The sequence below is a fragment of the Orcinus orca genome, chromosome 7, assembly GCF_937001465.1.
Source record: "Orcinus orca chromosome 7, mOrcOrc1.1, whole genome shotgun sequence".
NCBI classification, from domain to species: Eukaryota; Metazoa; Chordata; class Mammalia; order Artiodactyla; family Delphinidae; genus Orcinus; species Orcinus orca.
This window is the reverse complement of record NC_064565.1, coordinates 31,976,832-32,001,951: the sequence shown is the minus strand read 5'-3', so window position 1 is coordinate 32,001,951 and position 25,120 is coordinate 31,976,832. Positions and strand designations below refer to the sequence as shown.

At 35.3% G+C, this 25,120-nt stretch overlaps 1 protein-coding gene across 1 annotated transcript in view; it reads left to right on the top strand.

The window, feature by feature from the left end:
* LRP1B (LDL receptor related protein 1B) overlaps nt 1-25,120 on the top strand; it is a 1,810,989-nt gene that overhangs the window by 1,070,753 nt on the left and 715,116 nt on the right. The window contains exons 16-18 of the mRNA XM_049711954.1: nt 111-251; nt 4,656-4,781; nt 11,455-11,571. Of these exons, the coding sequence (XP_049567911.1) occupies nt 111-251; nt 4,656-4,781; nt 11,455-11,571 (384 nt within the window). The remainder of the gene's footprint in view (nt 1-110; nt 252-4,655; nt 4,782-11,454; nt 11,572-25,120) is intronic.

Below are 25,120 nucleotides of genomic sequence, written 5' to 3'. Positions count from 1 at the left end.
TCTATAAAATGAAATGAGATCAGTATTTTGTTATTATAACAAAATTTACATTTTAATGAACTGAATGTATCTAGTAGTGTTTATATACCTTGGATTTGTTTTAACCGTAGTTAATCCTGGAGAAGAATTACCTCACATTTGTAAAGCTGGAGAATTTCGCTGCAGAAACAGACACTGTATCCAAGCTCGGTGGAAATGTGATGGCGATGATGACTGTCTAGATGGAAGTGATGAAGATTCAGTCAGTTGCTGTATGTTCTCCTTCAAGTTATGTTAAAACTTTCTGAGTCTTTGAGTGTGTGAACTATCAAAGCAGTTTGGGAAAATCTAAAAATATCATTCATGCAGATTGAACTTAGCTTTTTTTTTTTTTAATCATCCTTTCGTATAGAGATTAGACCTTAGATTATCTCCTTTGCATAGTTTTAAAGCACTGTTTTTCTCATCCTTCCCCATCTTTGAATACTACCATTTTGCTTGCTCCAGAAATTCTCTTCTTTCCTATTTTGTGCTGTCAGCACCACCGTACCATTGTTAAAAGGTTGCTATAGGAGACCCTTCGGATCTCTGAATATAAAGACGTGGAAAATCAATTTAAACTCCCCCAAGGCAGAATTACTGGTACAGAAGGTCACGATCCACTCCATTGCTCCTTGGCAACAGAGCCTTGAAGATGATCCAAGGAAACAGACATGGGTTTGGAATATGTTATTACTTAACTTCACTGGCTCAGTACATAGCAGGAAACACATAGGGACACTCAGACTGTTAAAGAAATTAAAGGGTTGATTTCTCTCCCCTTTAGCTTCTATTTAGCTGTTTATCATTTGCTAGAATAGGAATAGTTTCATATTTCTGGTAGGGATGAAGAAATGTCCTACAAATATGGAAGGAAAACAATTTGAGAAGCAGATTAAGTAAACTTTTGAAAATACATTTGAGAAGAATCACTACCTGAATGGTTTTGAGAGATATGAAATATTTTTATATGAAGAGAGGTATGTGACATTTATCTTTTGTCTTTTGATTTGACTTATATATATTATTTTTAAAAGAAAATGATTTGTTTTCAGTTAATACATTTTTTCAGTTAAAGTGGCTAAACTAATTGAGAGTTCATTGGCAACCCTCCATTTTCCTTTTTATTTCAATCAAGAATATAAAAATAAAGTTTTAAAGATTCCTTGTTAAGAATGAACAAAATCGGTTTGAGCATCTATGGCATACAATTTGGGGACAAAATTCCAAGAATATGGACTTCTAAAAATATTTTCAAATTGTATAAAAATACATAATACATAAATTGTAATTAATACATAAATCTAATACTACTTTCTCTTAATTTCCAAACATGGACTCTGACTTCACCATTATGAACTTCTTATTTTCAATCCTGTTCCTATCTATTCTCTATAAAGTGTGCCACAAGTAAAATGTTAAATGCTAAATTGATAAAATTAGCCAAAAATTTTGGAGTGGGAGGAGCATTTCATCTAAGGGTAGATTTTTTTTTCCTACTTTTTAACACAAACAATGTATTATTTATTTATTAATAGATCTTTATTGGAGTATAATTGCTTCACAATGCTGTGCTAGTTCCTGTTGTACACCAAAGTGAATCAGCCATATGCATACACATGTCCCCATATCCCCTCCTCTTGAGCCTCCCTCCAACCCTCCCTATCCCACTCCTCTAGGTGGACACAAAGCACCGAGCTGATCTCCCTGTGCTATGCTGCTGCTTCCCACTAGCTAACTATTTTACATTCGGCAGTGTATATATGTCGATGCTACTCTCACTTCGCCCCAGCTTACCCCTTCATTAGATTAATTGCCTCATTCCTCATGACTCACAGTGTTTACTCACAGTTACAGTGAATGCTCCCTGCGTATCAGCTCCCTCCATAGTCACAGAGTGCACAAATAGAGCACAGATATTGCATCCCAGTATTTAGGAATCAGTCCTGTAGGTCCCTATTGTGTGTGATTGTTCTTTTCACCAGCTCATAAAGAAACTCATCTCCTCTATGAGTAGAGGGGGCATTACTACTGTTAACTGTAATATTAAAATTCCTAGTCAATATTTTTTTCTTTCATTATCTTTATCACATCACCCAAACCTACACCATGGCCTTTTCCTGGTGTCTTCTACTTTACATATAGTCCATATTCAATTCTATCAATAAATCTCATCTCTTTTACCTCTTAAGTAATTAATTTTTTATCCTTACCTCGTCTAAATCTTCACTGCATAAATTAGGCTCCTACCTGAGATGAATGCAGTGGGTGCCCTGCTGTTACTCCTGCCACTATTCTTCCCTTAACTAAAAAGCCCACTTTCCACACTGCTTCCAGAGTGATATTTGTAGAATGAAATTTAATCTTGTCATTTCAATAACTGCGTAACCAACAAGATAAATTCTAAAATCTATTGACTCCACAGAAAGTACTTCACGTTATGTCTCACATTTACGTTTTTAGCTTTAAATGTCTATCATGTATCCAGTTAGCCTCTTTGTCCTTGTCATGTTGAACTACATGTAAATCTCTAAAAAATGTCCTTCTCTTTCTTCTGTGATATTGCATTGTCTGTTCCCAGTTATGGAGTTCACCGTAGTTTACCATTACCTCCATAGGGAAGTCATTTTTGAACACCAAATATCTCCTTCTCGATACAGCCCAGTTGAGTTAAACATCTCTTGGATATTCTCTTATTATGGTAGTTGCCAAACCATATTGCAATTTTATGCTTACTTATTTGATGCATCTAATAGATGAGAAGACTTCCTGAGGAGACACACTATGACGTAGCATCTTTTTAGTCTCAGAGTCTAGAACAGCAACTAGCATGTGGATGAATGAATGACTGAATACATGGGGCAATGGAAAACTAAGCATCTCTGGCCACCTCCCAGCAGTACGGTGTCTTCTTTAAACATGCTTGATTCTGAGCAGCATTAGATTCCTGGGGTTCCATGGTTAATATTTCAGCACTGCATAATTCATTTCAGGGGATTATTTTTTATTGTAAGTACTCATAAGCTTCGACCTTGAATTCTGTTATCATTTTACTTCTCAACTCCAAATCACAAGACAATGGATTCTATTTGGTCCTCCTTTTTAACCTCCCATTTATAACACTGTGAAAATTGCAAGGTCTTTGATCAAGCTTCACTGAAGTGCTTATGCATAATGTTAACACTTTAAAATGTTGACCCTCTAATATATTGGATGACTTTGATCCTCCTGAGCAGCTATTCTTGCTAAAGTCCCTGAAGTGAGTAGAAAATGTTAATCATGCTCAAATACCAGAAAACATAAGGCCCTTTCTTCCTGTTTATTTATTTATTTTTTACTATGTATGAATAAAAACTTCCAAAAAGTGATAAAACCACTTTATCACTAAGGCTACTTTAAATAAATAGTGTTTTGTAGAAACTGACTAGAAAGGAATACATTTTCTATGCAATAGCATGATAAAATGGCTATTTTTCAAATTCTAAATAAAACTAGTACCAACATTTATTTTTATCATACAGAAGTGTAACTACTGGGCACAAGGAAAATTACTTCAGAAAGAATGTTGAAGTGATGAAACAAATACTGAAGATCATGCCAATTCAGTTAGGAATTTAGCCTCCAGAAAGCAGGACAAGTAATCACAGGAGGTTAACTTTAAGATGGCCTCCTGTTGTGCTTAGATATTGGAGATTTAATCCTTAGCTGTGCTCAGCTTCCCATATGAGGGTTGGTCATGTCCTCAGTATATTTTGTGGGTGCATGTTTATTTGTTTATATTAGGGGAAAAGACTCATGATGATTATTTTTTTGTTTTGTTTTGTTTTGTTTTTTTTTGGTGTGCGGGCCTCTTACTGTTGTGGCCTCTCCCGTTGCGGAGCACAGGCTCTGGACGCGCAGGCTCAGCGGCCATGGCTCACAGGCCCAGCCGCTCCGAGGCATGTGGGATCTTCCCGGACCGGGGCACGAACCCGTGTCCACTGCATCGGCAGGCGGACTCTCAACCACTGCGCCACCAGGGAAGCCCATGATGATTATTTTTGTTATTAAAATTATTCAGGATCTTATATTTAGCATCAACTCCAGGTCACAAGTGATGCATTTTTATTTTTCGAATTTTCTTTCCAGTCCCAGGAAACATTGAGCAAAACATAACAAAATTAGGCTTATTTAATGTTTCAAGAAGTGGCTGTGCAGTTTAAAAAAAACACAAATATTTTTGATATATGATTAAATTATTTGACACATACTTGTTGCATTCCACATTAAAATTTGAGGTTAATTTTCAATGTTTTTGGTAAAACTGAAGTTCAGTCGCCTATTGTGATAAGTGACGGGAAAAGAGACTTAGCGGATGTAGTTGGTTTTACTTGAAGACATGAAAAATGAGTATATTCCCTTTTATCTGAACTTTAATTCCTTGATATTTTCTGTAAAACTACTACATTTTAACAGAGCCTAGAATGTTATTATTTTGTATAAAATATGAGACAGTGAATGACAGAAGATATAGATTAATTGTACTATAATATTATAATTACCATAAAGTTTCCATGACTATTCCTTAAAATAATCATAATTTTATCCAGTTTTAAATTGTTCAGCTTACTTCTCCTCTCCTCCCTGCCTCACCCCAGTCAATCATAGCTGTCCTGATGATCAGTTTAAATGCAAGAATAATCGCTGTATCCCCAAAAGATGGCTTTGTGATGGAGCTAATGATTGTGGAAGTAATGAAGATGAATCCAATCAAACTTGCGCAGGTAAATGTTTGCTTGGATATATACATAAATCTCCTCCAAAGTTAGTCTCCATAAAAATGCAGGTCAATGTCTTGAACTAAGCTGACTTTCCTAGTGCTGATGATCTGATTTTTGCAGTAGTAAATGAATTCAGAGTTTGATGCCACAAAAAATTTTCTTCTACTTAATCTTTGGGTATGATTCTGCTTTCCAAAGTAATTTGGCACTTTATCTATTCATATGAGTTGACTGTTGATACACTACTTGGACAAGACTTGTCCCTGCTAAATCTTACTTGGCAATGGAGGAAGAAGTTCGTGAGTATACTGTGATGTAGGCCATCTCACATGGAGAACTACATTTTTTTTTTAAACCTTGAAAAAATAATTTATGTATTTTATTTAGTCTGCTGTAGAATACCTCTGTAAATTGTTTTCTGTTCCTGGCATATTATTAATGTGGGATAGTTGTTTTTTTTGTTTTTTTTTAATAAAGTTCCAAGACCACTAAGCCTATTTATATTTCCATATAATTTATCCCATTGCAGTAAATCTTTGAATCCCTAGCTACATTCTCATTCTATGTGATTTTTAAAGGAGGATTAGGGATTGACTAGCTAGTTATAGTAGTATAAGTGAAAATGCTATGTACAAGAGCAAATAAAACAATCAATCCTAATTAGTAAGATTTCTAAGCCACTCCAGGCCTTCAGTTCACTAGAAAATAGAACGCCACCTGCTTGCACCTCGAGTGCCACCTTAAGTGACGGTTGCTGAGTTTGCCACTCACTGCTCGGTCTTCTTGTCAGTATATTTATGATAACTATTATGGTCACTGTACACCTTTACAAATTGAACAAAAAGAGCAAAGAGAAAAATAAATATGGCTTTTAGCTTTGAAAACTATGTTGTCATGTTACAATGTATTTCCATTTTGTTTTACCAAAATGAATAGGTCATATGGCTCATTATATTGGAAAAATATAGCAAATTCATTAGGTAATTTCCCTGGCTGGGCCATTTCTATACATTTCTAGATATAGGTGTGTACGTGGATATGTATCCTAGATAAATTATTTCCCGTAAGGGGATTATTTTGTAATTTACTCCACTATCCTGTAGCCTTTGGCATTGTGGCTACTTTAAAAGAATATGCTTTCCTACCAGAAGCCAATTTTCTATTGTTTCTTGGGGATTTATCCTTCATGGATCTACTAATTCGATAAATATTTATCACAGCACTGGGGACAGATGAGGAAAAATACATAATACCTTTCTTTAAGAAGCTAAGAGCTAAGGTGAGGAGAAAGACATGTATACAGGCTGCTCCCATGCAGTATTCAAAGTGCTAAGTTGACCCTCAAATGGGAGCACGTAAAGGAACAACTAATTAGTCTTTGGCTATCTTGGAAGGCCTCCTGAAGGAGGGGATGTCTAAGCTAAGCCTTACCAAAAAAAAGCTGAAGAAAAATGACTAAATAACAATTCAAGTCATTTAATTAGAAAAAATAATCTGATAAAACCATGTGTTAACAAGATTGTGGGAAAAAAGGAATCATCGTGCATTCTTGGTGGATAAATTGATTTTCTACATTGTAAAGCAATTTGGCCAAATCCAATAAATGTGAAGATGTGCATACCTTCAAGGCTATAATTCTGTTTCTAGGTTTATACTCCAATACCTATGCACATAGAGATGCGAATAAGAATTTCATTGCTTTAACACTGGTAATAGTGAGAAATTAAAACAAGCCAAATGCCCGTTACAGGAGAAGGGAAATATATACATGTATCTCCATATATGCACATGTATATACATATATATATTCACTGTTATATTCACATAATAGTATGTTATTCATAATTAAAATGAAAAATAAGAACTCAAATATCAACAGGAATTAATTTTAACAATGTTAACCAAAAAAATTGCAGAATATAAACAATTCAGTGCCATTCACATGAAATATGAAAATACAAAAGAGTTCTGTATGTACTTATTGATTTACAAATGTATAAAAATAGGAATAAAATATGTATGGAAATGAAAAAAAGAAAAATTAAGGATAGTAGTTACCTTTCTAGAAGAGAGAGGGAAATGTGATTGGGAAAGATTACAAAGGGGACTTCAAATGTAACTATAATACATAATTTTTTAAATAAAAAAAAATCTGTAGCAAATATAGAAAAATATTGATTTGATAGAGCTATATGATGACAAACAGGTATTAATGATATCATTCCCGATACTTTTCTAAAAGAGCAATGAGTGATTGATGAGCACAGATTGTGGAGGGCGAGGTGAAGTCCGTAGAGGGTGGAGGGTTGGAAAGTGTCCCTAGAAGGGAAACGGCATATACAAAGCGGGCAGAACAGAGCTAATAGGCAGGGCTTGGGAGTTGTCCTCCATCAACAACAAAATGTTTTTGCCTACTTTTGAGGGAGACCCAGAGGACAAAGATGAGAAGTACTTAGATTTGAATTTTTTCTTTTCCCCATAGTAATCATGATGATCTGTGGCTTCATGCCTAGGCCATTTCAATCCGGCTTTTTTCCCACAGCATAGAACTCTGGTTTGATTACATAATATTTGTTCTTCTCATACCCCCCACAAATTTTAACTAAATTCAAACTAGACAGATAGGATTGCATTAAGAAAACCTGGTGTATTAAAAAAATCAGACTTTTTTACAAGAGAAACTGAAGAGTATATTCTTATATGACATAGGTTTTGTTTAAATGGAACGCTTTGATTAAAATACAGCACAGGGGGCTTCCCTGGTGGCGCAGTGGTTGAGAGTCCGCCTGCCAATGCAGGGGACACGGGTTCGTGCTCCGCTCCGGGAAGATCCCACATGCCGCTGAGCAGCTGGGCCTGTGAGCCATGGCCGCTGGGCCTGCACGTCCGGAGCCTGTGCTCCGCAATGGGAGAGGCCACAGCAGTGAGAGGCCTGGGTACTGCAAAAAAAAAAAAAAAAATACAGCACAGGTAAAGTTTAGGAACAATGTGTTAAGCTCTGTTCTTCTCCCCCTCCTTGCTGTTCCTGTGCATTGTGGGATTTCTCACTGCTACATGACTGCATAATTAGTCATGGGAAGCATAATTAGTAATGTGTAGAAAAAATTCACAATGTGACAGTGAATTTCTGATTCACTGCTAAATAAACAATTCCACTGAGGAGGTGTAAACTTCCTCCTCATTAAAGCAGCATTAGGTACAAAATTAGAGTCCTCTGGGGCTGCTCTGCTAATCTCACCTCCAAACTAACTCAGAACTGATGGGAACAAGAACTGAGAAAGTAAAGGTTGTGTCTTCTTGATACATATCTAGTGATTAAAAGGTGATAATTTAGTCAATCTGATTATATCATATAGACAGATAGTACTTGTAGATTTATGGAATGAAGCATCTTTCTTATCTGAAATCAGTTAAGTTTGCCTGGTAGACTAAGCAGATCATTTTCTCCATGATTAGAAAAGACAATGAATTCATATATTTTATAATAAGCCAGTAAATACTCTTAGAAATAAGGGGTCATATAAGTTGTTCAAGCATCTGAGTTAATGAAGTGACACACAAATTCCTGTCCCATAACAATGTGAGGTAGGTCATACATGATGTGAGATAGGTTTCTAGGAATCCTTTCTCATTCATCTCTCTAATCAGCATAGCAGTCCTGATGAAAGAAGACAATCTGAGAAAACTTGCTGGAGTTAAACCCGAATGACTAGGAGAGTGATATAAGGACATCGAACAGAAAAACATTGTATTGGAAATTTTAATATACTCTAATTATGGGTCAATTAGAGTTTAATGGAGATGAAAATATATAATAATATCTTTTTTTTAAAGCAAGAAACACTGAAGGAATAAAATAGGCAGGAAATGAGGGAGGAAAGGAGAGATTTAGGAAAGAAAGAAATGTAGTGAGAACAAAATAAATGAGAAAGGGTGGGAAAGAAGGAAGGAAGGGAAGGAGGGAGGGAGGGAGGAAGGAAGGAAGGAAGAGGGAGAGATGGAAGAAAGACAGGAGGAAGAATAGAAAAGAAAACTGTCTTATTAAAATTCTCTTAAAACTCAAAAGGTAAAAAGTATTTACTGCAACCAGTGAAATGATACAGAGACATGTAAGAAAAAAATTAATAATCTGTCTCATAGCTCTATGCCCTCCCCTTCCCACCAAGTAAACCAAAGCCAACATCTTCATGCTTCTATAGGCCAATACAAATATATACTTATTTTTTTCCAAGTAGGCATGGTTTTGTTAAAATTACCTAGGAACTTTGTTGATTTAGCCTAAATGTTAGAGTAATTTAGCAGAAAATCCATAGGGTTAACAAAATAAAATAATACAGGAATATTGAACCCTACTTTAAAATTTCAACATTGAAAACTTCAGAATCATATGTTTGTTGGGCTCCTTAAACTCTGTTAATCTAAAGCAACTTATTTGTAAAAAGGGAAAAATCAGATATTACATAAAATATTTTAGATTCAGGGCCCTTATCCACATAATCAAAGCAAAATACATACTGTAACAATTTTCCTCGTCTTTCTAATTATAGCCACTGAGAATAGAAACACTATATCCAATCTAATGTAACAAATCAAGCCAGAAATGTTTCATTTGTTTTTCTCAAGTTATCCTTTAAATATTCACCAAAATAGGTATACATCTTTACATAGCAAGTACACTTTTCTTAAAGGAAATAACTAGTATATGACTTTTAAGAAATTATTTTAAGTGACCTCTGAAACCCTAATTTATGGAAACCCATTCTACTGTGTTCAGATGACTTTGAACCATACTCTATTTTATATCAGTATTAAAGTTCACAGGGTGTTTTGATGAAATAGGAACACATCCTTCTGACTCTCAGGCCCAGGAAAAAAGAGGACATCTATAAACTAAGCAGTGTTCTCTAATCATAGCCACAGGAACTCAGACCCTAATTGCTCCGCAACTGTGCAATCTTTATCTCACCCAAATATTGATAGGTCTGAGTGTCCCCTTCCCAACATTTCCCACTCTTTCCTTTGGTCCAGTAAAAAGAAGGAGTGCTGGTATACTGATAACTCAGGAAAACAGGTTTGTAGCTCAGAGTAACAGAAGGAAAAAAAAAAAGAAAAACATTTAAAAATAAGTATGTGATTTGCAGAGACATGGAAGGACCTAGAGATTGGCATACAGAGTGAAGTAAGTCAGAAAGAGAAAAACAAATATCGTATATTAATGCATGTATGTGGAATCTAGAAAAATGGCATAGCTGATCTTATTTGCAAAGCAGAAATAGAGTCACAGATGTAGAGAACAAACATATGAATACCAAGGGGGAAAGCTGGGGCGGGGGGGGGGATGAATTGGGAGATTGGGATTGACGTATATATACTACTATGTATAAAATAGATAACTAATGACAACCTACTGCATAGCACGGGGAACTCTATTAGGTGCTCTGTGGTGACCTAAATGGGAAGGAAATCCAAAAAAGAGGGGATATACGTATATATATGGCTGATTCACTTTGTTGTACAGCAGAAACTGACACAGCAGTGTAAAGCAACTATACTCCAAAAAAAAAAATAAATAAAAATAAGTATGTGACAAACTAAGACCCGGGAGAAGAATTAGGGAAGCTATCCAGGCTCTCATGCTTTCAAAAGTTGATCTGATCATAATAGAAAAAGGCAGTCAAACCCCCTGTAGAACATAACCCCTTCACTGAATAATTTTAAAGCACTGCCTTCGGCTACCAGAGAAAGCAATGTTCCCTGTGTGTGTTCATTGAAAACCTTAAGAGAGCCCAAAGCAAAGTTCATTAGTATACTTTGATTAAAAAGTCATACATTTTGGGGGCTTCCCTGGTGGCGCAGTGGTTGAGAATCCACCTGCCGATTCAGGAGACACAGGTTCGTGCCCCGGTCCGGGAAGATCCCACATGCTGCGGAGCGGCTGGGCCCGTGGGCCATGACCGCTGAGCCTGCGCGTCTGGAGCCTGTGCTCCGCAGCAGGAGAGGCCACAACAGTGAGACGCCTGCATACCACAAAAAAAAAAAAAAAAAAAAAAAAGTCATACATTTTTATATAACTGTGCTTAAAAGTAAGCTTTAAAAAATCCGTTTTAAGGCTAAATGTATGTTTTAGAAAATGTTTTCTGCATTGTTGAGCCATACTTGAAATCATTCGGAGATCAAGAAATAAATGCATTGAAAATGTTAGAGGACAAAGACAATTCTGACCCCATAATTGGAAACCAGTTACCCTGATAGCTCCAACTCCTTCCTCCTACATTGCAGCAAGTTTCTTGATTTGTTGGAAAAGGCTATGCAAAATTGTTTTCCGTTAATTAAAATAAAAGTTGGATGAAATTTAATTCAGCCATATATTCATAAGCATGTGCTGGGCAAAAATTGTAAAATAATGAATTCATAGCTTCGTTTATGGAAGTGTGTGAGGATTACAGAATATCTTGTCACTTAGCATTCATTTTAATTGAAGGGCAAAGCATGTGAACTTTAGAAAAGGCAGGCAAGCTGGCATTACCAAAAATTTAATAAAGGTTTATTTTAAAAATATGTAATAGAGCAATGTAACATCTTATGTGTGAAAGGGTAATTGCATGATCTGTTTTATCCTTAATGTTGTTCAAAAGGCCTCTAAATTTATTCTTTGTACCTTAATTGATCATTTTAGCCAGAACATGCCAGGTGGACCAGTTTTCTTGTGGAAACGGACGCTGCGTTCCCAGAGCATGGCTGTGTGACCGGGAAGATGACTGTGGGGACCAGACCGACGAAATAGCATCTTGTGGTAAGTTGTGAGTGAAACATGCTATTAGTGGAGACGGTATCAAACAGAAGATTCTATCACTATAATCTCTCTTAAAAGGCTATTTATTTCTCTATAAATACAAGTTGACAAGGCAGAAGATCTGTTACTTTTTATTACTGCCTTTTGGGCCTGAGTGTGTACTTTAATGATAACTGCAGAATATGTCCCATTCATGAGGCAGTAACCATATCCTTGGCTAAAATAAATGGACCCAAACATTGCAGATTTTAGTAGGAGGTGGTTATTATTAGGCTAACAGGACATTCTCAAATGTTCATTATTAATCTTATGTCTATAATGATTAAATTTTTCAAACTGAATAGCTCATTGAGTGACATTTGGAGTAAATGAGGAGGACATGTTTCTTGTTTGTATGCATGTTATACTCTTGGAGCAATAAACTATACAGGCTGAGAATACATAGTTGGTAAACCATTTGTTTCATTTCTATAGTTGTATAATTCTGAAGGACAAAATTTTTATTAGTTTAAAACGTTTTTTATTAACAAAATTCCTAATCACTTTCCACTGATCTTCCTATTTTTAAAAACAATAAATATTTATTATTACATAAAGTTGCAAATTTAATTACCCCCATTTGTACCCATGTATCAGGAGGTTGTGTTATCATTTGTCTCAGTAATGTATAGTGAAACATAGTGAAGGAATGAACCAGGTTTTCTAAGCCTTGTACTTTATTTCAGGCATGGCTATGGATTTTTTAAATTACTGTGGGGAAACATAAGTTAGACATGCATAGCACATTTATTAAAATAGAATACAATTGTGTATATATTTTTAATAATTTGACCCCATGTTATAATATTTCTAAGAGTAGGGAAATAAGAAGACAGTTTTGTAACCCTTCAATTTAAATGGCTCTGTTTAGGGCATGCATTCTCTGTTTACCTAAAATTTTATTTTTTAAATGTTTTTTTATACTAGACTAAGTCCCTGTAGACATTTGAGTTTATAGCCTCTGATAAAGTAAAGATAAAGTAAGTATTACTAATTGACAGTTGACATTGTAAAGAAGATAGTAGAGATGTTGCAAAAAAAAAAAAAAAGCAATAGAGAATCATACAATTAATTGTACATTTTACATGTAGAATTTCCAAAGCCTGTGATTGAACAGTGTATCCTCTCTCTTTTCCAATGTCCAGACCAATCATGTGGCTTCTAGACAGCTCTATTTTTTAGAAAACCTTAAATGCTTTTCTGTTCTTAGTATCTCCATCCAGAGTATACCAGAAAGGTAATGAGAAACCTGAAAACATTAAATACAGATAAACCCTGGAATCAAAGTCCCAAGTCAGATAAGAAATGCCATGAAAACAATATAGACTAAGAAAATACATAATGAGCTCTTTAGAGAATTTCGATTAAGACTTTGAGCTGACTTATTTTGAGTAACAGGTCTAGAGTAAGACTTTTTTCTTTATTTTAATGATAACTTAATTGAATCAAAGGAGAAAAACATTACCCTAAAATTTCAATAATAATAAAAATAATTATGCCAGCAAACCAACATAATTTTCGTGAGGGGAGGGGAAAAACGGGTCAGAGGGAGTCCAGACACATACTTTCTTACTGAATCTTTACAACAAATCTATTAGAAACATATTACTGTCCACGTTTTACAGTTAAGGGAGTCAAAACTTAGAGACATGAGTAACATGTGTGAGATCACAAAACTAGTAAATATCAGGACCAAACCATGAACCCAAGTGTGCTTGAAACTAAAACTCAGCCATTTCAGGTTGACCTTGTTTGGGAGCCAAGGACAGGGTGCAAATAGGGGGCAGATAATGCCATTATATTATACATATCCATAAATATCTTATTTAAATGCACATCCACCTATAGTGAGTTTTATTCATTGGTGTGTTGGTAAATCTTTCAACATCTCCTAGTGGAGAGGAGCCCTGATCTAGTGTTTGCCTATTTTTGTGGTTTAAATACTTCCACCAATGCCAATATCAGGTTGCCAACATGACTCTCTGAATGTAGAATTGGGAAAAGATGTGCATACCAATATACAGTATTTCTGTGGTACAGATAAAATTGACATAAATAACTTCAAAAGCAAAATAATTAGAAAATTATGAACCTTGAGTATTAATTACCCTTGTTTGCAATGTTATTTATTTAATTATAAATTTATGTTTATTATTATTATTTAAAATAATGGCTGTGTGCTTAACAACTGACTCATAGAATCCTTGAAAATTTAAGAATCAGCTCTGCAAGCTGGTACAGATGCCTCCAGTACACCACAGGATGTGTACACATTATGAAATTTAGTTGTCAAATAGTATAGTTCTGAAATATAGAAATTTTAGAGAATGTCAGTAAACCACATGGGTTAGTCTCAGCACCGTTTCTTCTTTACAGCATAAGAAACATGTTTCTCTCCAAACATGTTCCTCTCTTTCATAACATACATTTATCTCTCAGATTGTCATTTTAACTCAAAGTCTATGTCCATAGAGAAGCTGATAGTGAAGCTCTGGTAGGCACAGTCTCACTTTTAAAGTTGTAAGGGAGAATGGCCTGAATTTCTGTCATAACAGGAATTATCTCTGCACTGAATACAGAATCACAAAAAAATTGTAAATTGTTTAATTCACTGCATTTATAAAAAAGCAGTCACTCTACTTGGCAATAATCCAGAAATAAATATAGATTTAGCTAATTTTCAGTTTTAATAAGCATCATTGTAAAATTTGGACTGATCATATTTCACTTTTCCGTTTGGTGTTAGCCAAGTTCCCATAGATTTAATCCAACTAGAAGACTGCAATCATTTTTTTTTGTTTTACACTTCAGCTCCATGAACCACCTCTGTTATGTTTAAAAACTACTGTTGACACTGAAAAGAATATTAAAATTTGGCTTTAAAAACATGAGAAACCTATGATTAGAAATGTTTCTGGTAGTAATTAGGAGCTGAAGGTACTGTAACGGAGGGTCAAATTTTCAGTGGAATTCACTGTCACCTGTTTACAAACCTAATTCATTCTAGTTACATTTGCCTTTATAAATTAATTGCACATTTTAGGTTGAGATTATATGTGGGCAAGCACATAACTAGGAAGGCCCTTGAGTATTCTCTCTTAATCTTTAAAGAATCTTTTAACTTTTTTAGTAGGTTACCTGTGCAGAAAGGAGAATCTGTAATTTGATGCCGCAAATGACAGAGGAAATGTTAAAATTGTGAAGTTTGTCTTAGAAGTATGTCAAGGAACTAAATGGTCAGTCTCATTTCAAGGATAGGATTTAACACTGGCTCTCAACTTTAGCTGTCAATTAACAAATCACTTGAGGAGCTTTAAAATTACCTGCCCATGCCTCACCCCAGGCTCCTTAAATAAAAATCTCTGGGGATAGGACCCAAGAATCAGTATTTTTAGTGCTTAACAAGTGGTATGAATAGACACTCAAGTTCAAGTACCTTTAAGGCACCAGTTATCACCCTTGAGCAAGCATGGAATCTCTGGAAGGCTCACTAAAAAACAGAATGCTGGGCCCCATTTCCAGAGTCTCTGATCCAGTAGGTCCTGGGTGGCGCCTAAGAATTTACGTTTCTTACAAATTTCTAATTGATGTAGATACTCATGCTGCTAGTCCAGAGACCACACTTTAGGAACCACTGACTTAAGGGAACCGCCATTCATATTTGATTTTATCTAACATATACTTGATGACATAATTATGTTTATATGTGCAGAATTAATTTATGATGGGAGCAATTATCCAGATAAATATCATTCCATCTCCAAATTAAAGCATTAAATATAAGGATATTTCATGATTAAATATAAGAATATTTCAAACAAACTTGCATTTTTACCCCTTGGACAATTTATAGTCAAAAACAGTATAGTTGTTTATTTTAAAATTTAGATTAACAATCTTTGGGTTGTTCTATCTTCCAGGTATCTCCATATAGCTTACATTTATTATTATTTTTTAATAAATATGTCTTGATGTGAGTTGGTAACTTCTGATCTGTTCAAAAGATTTAACTTTGGAAAATACCTAAAGTTTATTAACAGATTGAAAGATAATTCAATGGGGTATAAATAAAAATCCACTAAGATTTGCAAAGTTAATATTATTCCATCTTATGGATCTTTTATCTTTGAAGATAGTAAAATTCTGTCTCATGTACTTGGAATTTTACCTTTAAGTATACTTGTAATTTTACTCTATGTAATTAAGGAGCAAAGAATATCAGAAAGAGAATTGGCAAGTATCAGACACAAACAGAAGAGAGAGAGAGAGCTATCAAAAAGAAATCATTTCCGGGTTAAATCAGCATAAATTGTATCAAAGATATTTTCAACTATATTATTAGAAAAACAAAGTTCTTGATTTTAAGTATAGTATTATTATTTGTTTAATTACAAATAATACAAAGAAAAACTGGATATATGTGTAATAATTTTAATTAATGGGAATTATTAACCCAGTGGAGTACTGATAAAATATAATAATTGTCAGGAACTGCTTTGCCATTCTTTAGTAGCATCCTGACAGACCCAGTGACCCTGGTAACTTTTTGTTTCTATAACTTGATTCAACCCATTTTAAAACTCCAGTATTGGGGCTTCCCTGGTGGCGCAGTGGTTGAGAGTCTGCCTGCCGATGTAGGGGACACGGGTTCGTGCCCCGGTCTGGGAAGATCCCACGTGCCGCGGAGCGGCTGGGCCCGTGAGCCATGGCCGCTGAGCCTGCGCGTCCGGAGCCTGTGCTCCGCAACGGGAGAGGCCACAACAGTGAGAGGCCCGCGTACCGCAAAAAAAACCTCCAGCATTATATCTTAGTCAAAGCTTTCTCCTCCCCATTGCCAGCTAGACTTGAGGTTCTAGGACCTTGGATGAGAGGGGAATGTGTTCTGTTTTTTCACTGTCTACTTCTCCTCTCTTTACTAGCCTTAGCTCTTCAGGAAGAGGGGAAAGATGGAGGAGATAGGTAACATCTTTTTAAGTAGGTCTAGTGATAATCTTCTCTCTGCTTCTCTGCATGTCATAGCCCTCTGACACATGAAAAATGCACCTCTCTTGAAGGGCTCTTATGTGAGATTTTCTGAGAGACCTGAGGTGTCACCCCTCTTCAGAGTTCCTTGAACTTTCTCTTTTTTCTCTGTTTTCTCTTCTTTTCCCTTCTTCAGAGTTCCCTCACATCTAGACCTAGATCTCTTTTATCCCCATCACAGATGGTATACCTCATAGTCTTAAGTTGCTAGAATTCCCTGTGCCTGGTGGGCATCTTCTTGGTTGCATTACCAATATGACAAAAGAAGTTTTGCTATCTTTTGCTGGGTCCACTTTATTTTTCATCTCCCAAATGTGAGCAGGCTGCTCTCCTAATGACCCATCTCTTAGACCTGCCACCACTGTCCATTTTTTCTTCTTCTTCTCTAGACAGGGTAAAATGGTCAGTCTACCTCTTGAGCAAATACAATCAGTTCTCTTTTCTTATACACCCCAAAATTGTCATGAATGATTCTCATGGAGTCTCTCATGAAGCTACACAGTCTGAATCTGTAACTTTGTCCACAGGATCACTCTTTAGATAACCAAAGGCACATGATGTCAACCTAGACTTTCTCTTTTCTAAGTTAAACACAACACTTCCTTCAGATTTTCTTACACGAACATTTGTGGGCTCTTTCCCTACCCATTACCCTATTATGCATATGCTTGGATTTTTAATGACCTTAGTAAAATTAATGCCCTAAAACAAGCAGTTGATGTTCAATGGGTACAGAGTTTCAGTTTTGCAAGATGAATAATTCTAGAGATCTGTTGCACAACAATGTGAATATAATTATCACTATATAGTTAACACTACTGAACTGTATACATAAAAAATGGTTAAAATGGTAAATTTTATGTGTTTTTACTACAATTTTTAAAAAAAGTCATGGCCTAGAATTGAACAGAACATAGTATCTCATATGTGGTATTTATACAACAGATTATAGTGGGCTTATTACCTTCAGTAATATAGATTCTAGGCTTGTGTTAAGATAGCCTTAGATGGCAGCCTTATCATGTAACTCACATGTTGAGATCCCAGTCAATTAAAATATCTAAGCTTTTCATATAGACTAGATCACTCCTTTGGAGTACTTCTAATATTTACATTTCAACATTCTTTTAAGTTTTATTTTGATAGTCTTCTGATTCTTCCTTACCTACATATTTTAAAATACGTGCATGGGTGAGGTCCTTTCCGTTTCATACTGTCACTCTTAGACCTCCCTTCTCTGATGACTCTTAACCTTTCATCCAATTTTGTAATTTTGAATCCGTAATGCTAATGATGTCTTCCAGTTTTGTGTAATTCAGAGATTTGATAAGCATAACTTTTCAGGCTGTAACCAAATCGTAGTGACAAAGACATGAACCTTTTGGAAAGCAATTAAAAAACATCCTGGGAAAAACTGATCCAATAATTAAAACTCTGTGGATACAATTTTTAATCAAGTACTCATCCACTTAAATTTATGTCATCTCATCTTGCATGCATGATACTTTCATTTATCATCATAAGACTTCTCAAAAATTTTGCTAAAAAGACGGGAACACTCTGTTTATAGAATTCTTATGATATATACTTACCTGAAAATTGTAGCAAATAATTAAAGTTAGTTTGACATGAGTTAATTTTATTTTACTCATGAGAAAACAGTCTCTTTAAAAATGCTGACAAAAAAATGTTTCAACAAATTCATTCTAAAATTATAGTCATAGATATGTGTAAACTTCACCTCTCTATAGTTTACAAATTTTCACTCATTTTTGGAATTGGGACAATATTATTTACCATTTTCCAGTTTTTATTCCTCTTTCCCATCTTCCACTTATTTCAAAAAGACTGTCAATATTCTGAGATTAAAAATGTTTGATGTTTTATTACTTGTTTGATAACTTGTCTCAATATGACGATAACCATTTTTAGAAATTAGGTAATATATTTTTCTCATTTCTTGGACTTAGAGCTTTAATTTCCTCTCATTCTTGTTTGTTCTTTACTCTCCAATCTGGCAATAATTACTTTTATTAAAATGATGGAAACCAAAGAAATGGAAAAGTTCTTTTTCCTGCCTGTATCTTTCAAATGTATGCTTTGTATCCCAGGTGGTCTTGTTCTGTTTTTTTCTTGTTCCATACATTTATATTTAAACATTCTTATTAGTTTTGTTTAGAAATGGTATGCAGGCTTCTGGAAATTGTCTTCCCATTATTCTTAGGTATGCGACATGCTTTTGGATTTGTCTCGGCTTATGATTCCCTTTTTTGCACATACTTGACTGATAAGGCTCTGTATGCAGAAAAGGGGGAGGAGGTTAAGCAAACCTTGATGGAGTATATTAAAAGCCACAAGCAGAAATAATTAAAAACAGCTTTTAGTTCCTTGACCTAACTCAGCATTCCCCCAAATTCTTGCTTGAGAATATGAATCACCTTGGGTACATATTACTGATAAAGATCCCCAGGTTTCTACCTGCCTTCCGCAAAGATTCCCCATTCAATAGGTCTTGCATAGAGTCCAGGAATCTGTGTTTTGGGAAAATCACCTCATGTGATTCTTATCCCAAGATAAGACCGGAGAATATAAACTCTGTGATTTCAAATTCTCTACAAATAAGAATTTGATAGTGCTACTGCAATGAATTATCACAAACATAATGGCTTAAAACAACAGAAATTTATTCTCTCACAACTTTGGAGGCCAGAAGTCCAAAATCAAGGTGTCAGCAGAGCCTCCTTTCAAGGGAATCCTTTCTTGCCTCTTTCAACTTCTGTTGGCTCCTGGCTCTCCTTCGCTGTTCCAGCATAACTCTAATCTCTTGTCTCCATCTTCACAGAATCTTCCCTGTGTCTCTTTCTCTTTCTCCTGTAAGGACGCCAGTCACTGGATTTAAGTTCCAGCCTTAATCTAGGATGATCTCATCTCAAGATCCTTAATTTAATTACATGTGCAAAGACCCTATTTCTAAATAAGGTCACAATCATATGTACTAGGGTTTAGGATTGGACATATCTTTTTGATCCATACAGTTCAGTCCACTGCATCTGGGGAACTTTATTATGCCCTATACCACCAATTGAATTATAATGGAGGCTCAGGTATAGGGAGTTTTAAAAGCTGAACAGGTAATTCTAATATGCATCCAGGTTTCTGGAATACCCTCCTAATACCTATTAATTTAGTCCCTGCCTCCTGGTTAACTTCTCACCAAATCTCTCTATAATATTACTCCAATCCTCAAATTCTCTTGCTTTTCCTTTGTATCTAGAGCTCTGCACTAACAGAATTAATTTGCTGGCTCACTTGCCACTGGGCAATAATAATTATAACCGCCTCTATGGTGCTGACAGAAACGCAGGCCTTTAAATCTATCAAAAGTAAACATGAATTCTTCAGAGATTTCAGCAGCATTGATTTCCTCATTGGTTATACACACATTGTATATACATATACACACATATATATGCACACACATACACACACATATATGCATATACTCAAACATATATATAAATGTATAATCAGAATCAAATGAGATAATATATGCAAGATCTAGATAGTACTTGGTATCTGGTATCTAGTAGTCATCCAATAGAAGATTTCTTTTTTCTTCCTTTCAAATAATTTTCTGTTCTCAAATGAGAATAGATAGATAGATAGATATTCTCAAATGGAAATATATATTTTCAACTGGAGTTAGAGTTGGCCCAATTGAAATTAGTTCAGAAAATAGCAATATTTCCAAATCCTTATTTTCTAATATTAAATTTAGTGTTTTGAAAGATGTCAGGTTGAAGTCCTATATTGATCCAGGAAACATCATTTCTATAATGCTGAGTTGGCATTCTGCAAACAGAAAGCTGTGTACATATGCCAATATTTGAATCACAAGTTGCTGTTTATTGCTATGACAGGATCTTTTCTAACATTTGAGCAGATCATAGGTGGCTGAAGTTGGGACCCTACCCCAGGGTACTCTGCCACAAAGCGGTCAGGATGTAACTTCTGTGAGTCCTCCTGAGCCAGCATCCTTTTCAGAGCCTCATCCTTTTCAGAGCCTCAGCATCCTTTCAGATCCTCCTGAGCCAGCATCCTTTTCAGAACTTCATCCTTTATTGATCTGCTCTCCAAATATTGTGACATCAGCTTTTCAGTTCTCTAGAGTTCACCAAGTCAGGTGTTCTCACCTGCTATGTTCTAGATGCCTGGGTCATAAGAGAAGACAAAAGGCAGAGTTTCTGTTACAGGTTAGGGGAGAGAAGAAAAAAAAAAAAAAAACATACCTCAATCAGCAAAAAGACAAATAAAATAATTAAAACCTATGACAAGTGCTATGAAAGAAATAAGAAGCTAATGACATTTTAACCTGATGTACTTATGTGTGAATTTTCTAAATATTGATGCATTTTTATTAGCAAAAATTTATACATATCCTCTTCTTTAATATGTATAAATTCTTACACAGGAGGACTGTGTCCTTATATGGTACTGAAATTCTAGGTTCAATATATGTCCATAATCTAGTCCATCTCTATCCCTATTTTGTATATAATTACATATATTTGTGTGTGTGCATAGACACACACTTAGCTTTAAAAACTCAGATAATATATAAAACAAAAAAAAAACTAGTAGTTACTTTACTTCACCCTTTTCACCAACTCCAGTGGCAACCGTTTTTAACTCTTAGCCAAGTTTTCTGGTTACTATTTCCATTTTTTCAGTAAAATGTTTAACCACTATTTCTTGATTTCCCAAAATTATACTTGTCTTTTGGCTTCCTCTTAACTAGAATATTCTGTAAGTTAGTTTTAAATTAAAGCTGTATAAGTAAGTTAAAGTTGTACAACTTTAGAAAATAATGTGTTGTCATAATAATATAAGAAGTTGTTACCTCATGATGTAGTTAAAACCAATGAGAAACTATATTGAGAGAGTGGGAAAGGGAAAGTGTGGAGTACAAAAAGAAAGTAAAACTCTCATTTTTTTTTTTTTTTTTTTTTGGTGGTACGCGGGCCTCTCACTGCTGTGGCCTCTCCTGCTGGGGAGCACAGGCTCCAGACGCGCAGGCCCAGTGGCCATGGCTCACGGGCCCAGCCACTCCGCGGCACGTGGGATCCTCCCGGACCGGGGCACGAACCCGCGTCCCCCGCATCGGAAGGCAGACTCCCAACCACTGTGCCACCAGGGAAGCCCCAATTCTCATTTTTAATAAAGACATTTAGAAAGGTATATAATTTTCAAAATTTGATTAGTAAAATATTGCTTGTTGGTCAGCTTCCATAAATATACGGAAGACTATATATCAATCATTTGTGATTGTCTTCAGTTTTAATCAAAATGATTATAATGTAATTGTTACATGAGAAAAAGTCTGGTATAATATTTCTTCTTCGGAAACTATTGAGACTTGCTTCGTGGCCGGGGAATTTATTGTTTTTGTAGAATTCCCTTGTGAACAGAAGAAAAATGTGTATTTTTTATAGGTTGCTGTAGATTTCTTTTGACATATAGATGGATAGACAGACTGATAGATGGATAGATGATATTACTCAAGCTTATTAATTTTTTTAATATTCTCTGTATATTTATATTTTTTCCTGTTTAAGGATAACTTAAAAAATAAAAGCTAATTTCTCTGAAATGTTTTTTCTTTTACATGTAAAATGGCAATAATAAAAACTGTCTCATAGTAGTAGTTTTATAGTCATGAGGATTAAATAGGAACCACATATAACACCAAATACAGTGTTTGGGTAGTTAATTGTACCACTCTTCCATTGGTTAGTTGGTAGTACTAATTCCCCTTTTTCCTTAGTTCCATGCAATGATTAACATCAATGCTGATCTCATTCTATAAGACGATTTAAAATATGGGACGATTTAAAATATCTCTCATAAATTCTGGGAAATTCTAAAGAAGTATCTTTTCAAATATCACCTATCTCCATTTTCTCTCTTCACTGTTTTTGGAACTGTTAGGTTAGTGTTTGATCATTTTAGTCTGTCCTCCATGATTCTTAATCCCTTCCACATTATTTTTAATCTTTGAACTGCAACCATGGAAATTTCTTCAGATCTGTTTTCCAGTTTAGTAATTGTTACTTCAGATGTACTAATTTGTAATTTAACTAGTTCATGCAGTTTGTATTCCAAGGCTCTGATTTACATTTCTAAATGCTCTATTTGTTTGCTTTTCAAGTCTGCCTAATTTTTTTTCTCAGGATGTCTTTTTACATTTTAAAAATTTTTTGTCTTTCTTTTTTAAAATAAATTTTGACTTCCCTATTTTATAGTACCTATTATATTTCAATCTACTCTGTATCACATATTTTTAAAATATCCGAAGAGCTTGTGGATCTAATTCTGCCATTTGTTGGATCTGCTGAATTTCACGAACCAGATTTTTTTTCTTTTGCCTTTTTTATTTTATTTTTTTACAATTTTGAATTTTGAGCCCGTCTTCTATGTTTTTCAGCCCTGTGGAAGTCTTATGAGACCTGTCTTGGGATCAGCTCTTCTGAGCACTTGACAAGCCTCAGAAATATTATATGCCCTGAATTAATTTTTACCTTGATTTTTGTAACTTGAGTTTTCCTGAACTATAGAAACTAGAACTTAAGATGCAGTCTCATAATTATACATGTCCAGGGGAGACTATATATGTTTTTCCACTTACAGTCCAGGCTGGAACATCTCTTTGTACTGGAAGGAATGTTATCTCATGCACCCTTCCACTGGGGCTTTAGCCTTGAGGATCCAAGGTCTCTATTAGTATTCATACCTTGTGTGGAACTGAAGAATTGTCACCTGTCTGATGCTGAAATTAAAACCCAAGCATCTACATTATAATTCTATCATTCTTCTACTGCCTTTGTGAGCAAAATAACACACACGCATGTGCACACACACACACACACACACACACACAAAAGTTATAGTTCACTAACTATTCTAGTTTTCTGAACCATTTTCATTACTGGACTTGGAAAATTTACATTATTTTCTTACATATTCACCTCTGTGTTAAAATGTTTCGTTGTTATTTTATCTAGCATTTCTCATTTGTCTACCACGTTGCCAGAACTATTCAGTAATTTTTCCAGTTCTCAGTCTCATTTTTAATATACTCCCTGGGTGTTCCTTTGACTTCCAAGGCTTTGTTATATCAATAGTGATCATTTCTCTTTTTCTTTTAATTAATTAATTAATTTTTTGGGGGCTGCATTTGGGTCTTCGTTGTTGGGTCTTAGTTGCTGCATGCGGGCTTTCTCTAGTTACGACGAGCGGGGGCTACTCTTCACTGCAGTGTGTGGGCTTCTCATTGCGGTGGCTTCTCTTTTTGCAGAGCCTGGGCTCTAGGCACACGAGCTTCAGTAGTTGTGGCACGTGGGCTCAGCAGTTGTGGCTTGCGGGCTCTAGAGCACAGGCTCAACAGTTGTGGCACACGGGTTTAGTTGCTCCGTGGCATGTGGGATCTTCCCAGACCAGGGCTCAAACCCGTGTCCCCTGCATTGGCAAGCAGATTCTCAACAACTGCACCACCAAGGAAGTCCCAATAGTGATCGTTTCTGAATCACTTGAGTGATCTCAAGTCTATTTACAGCTCCTAAAGTTTCACTACTTCTATCTTACACCATATTGTAGCCATTCTGAAATTCTTACAATTTCTCAAACATTTTATATACTCTGACTTCTAGGCCTTCAGAAATGCCATCTTTCTAGAATATTGTAAAAGCACTCATTTTCCTCCTGTTTATCTGATTTAACCTGAATCTATCATTTGTATCCGCTTGTACAACACTTCCTTTGGGGCACAATATCTAAGATTAGTTTAGATGCGTATGTTGTGTGTTGCAGTAACACTTTGTACTGCCTATATTGTAGCATTTTTCAGAGAGTTATTAAAGTCACTTCTTTAATTATATTACGAATGTTTTTCCTACCAGATTATAAGCATTCTGAGAAAAGAAAATGCTGAAAATTGTATTCCCAGTGCCTAGTACCATTCTATTCTATTCATTCATTCATTCATTCTAGGTGATGTATCTCTAAGGCCTAGAACTCTGTCTGGTATAAAGTTTTCAGTAAAATATCTTGAATGAATATCTTGAACCTTTGCAGTAGTTTTCTACTCTGTTTCTTAGAGTTGGAACCTGGGGTCAGGAGTATTAAGTAACTTTCCAAGGTTACACATTAGTTAGTGATAAAACCAGGACTTGAACTCAGGTTTGCCTACCTATAACGTTTATATTCTTTATACATGGCATCATATGTGAGATATAAAATGAGGTTTTTATGTAACAACAATGAAAGAGCATCAAAATGAAGACGATTTGGGGTACACTGTTCTCTTACATTTTTCTCCAAAGTGTATTTACTCTATTGGATCTTTGGAAGTCTGTCCTATATAAGTACCAATTCTCTGGAGCCACAAGTAGCGTCAGTAACTAGAAATGTTATATATTTTCTCAGAGGCTAT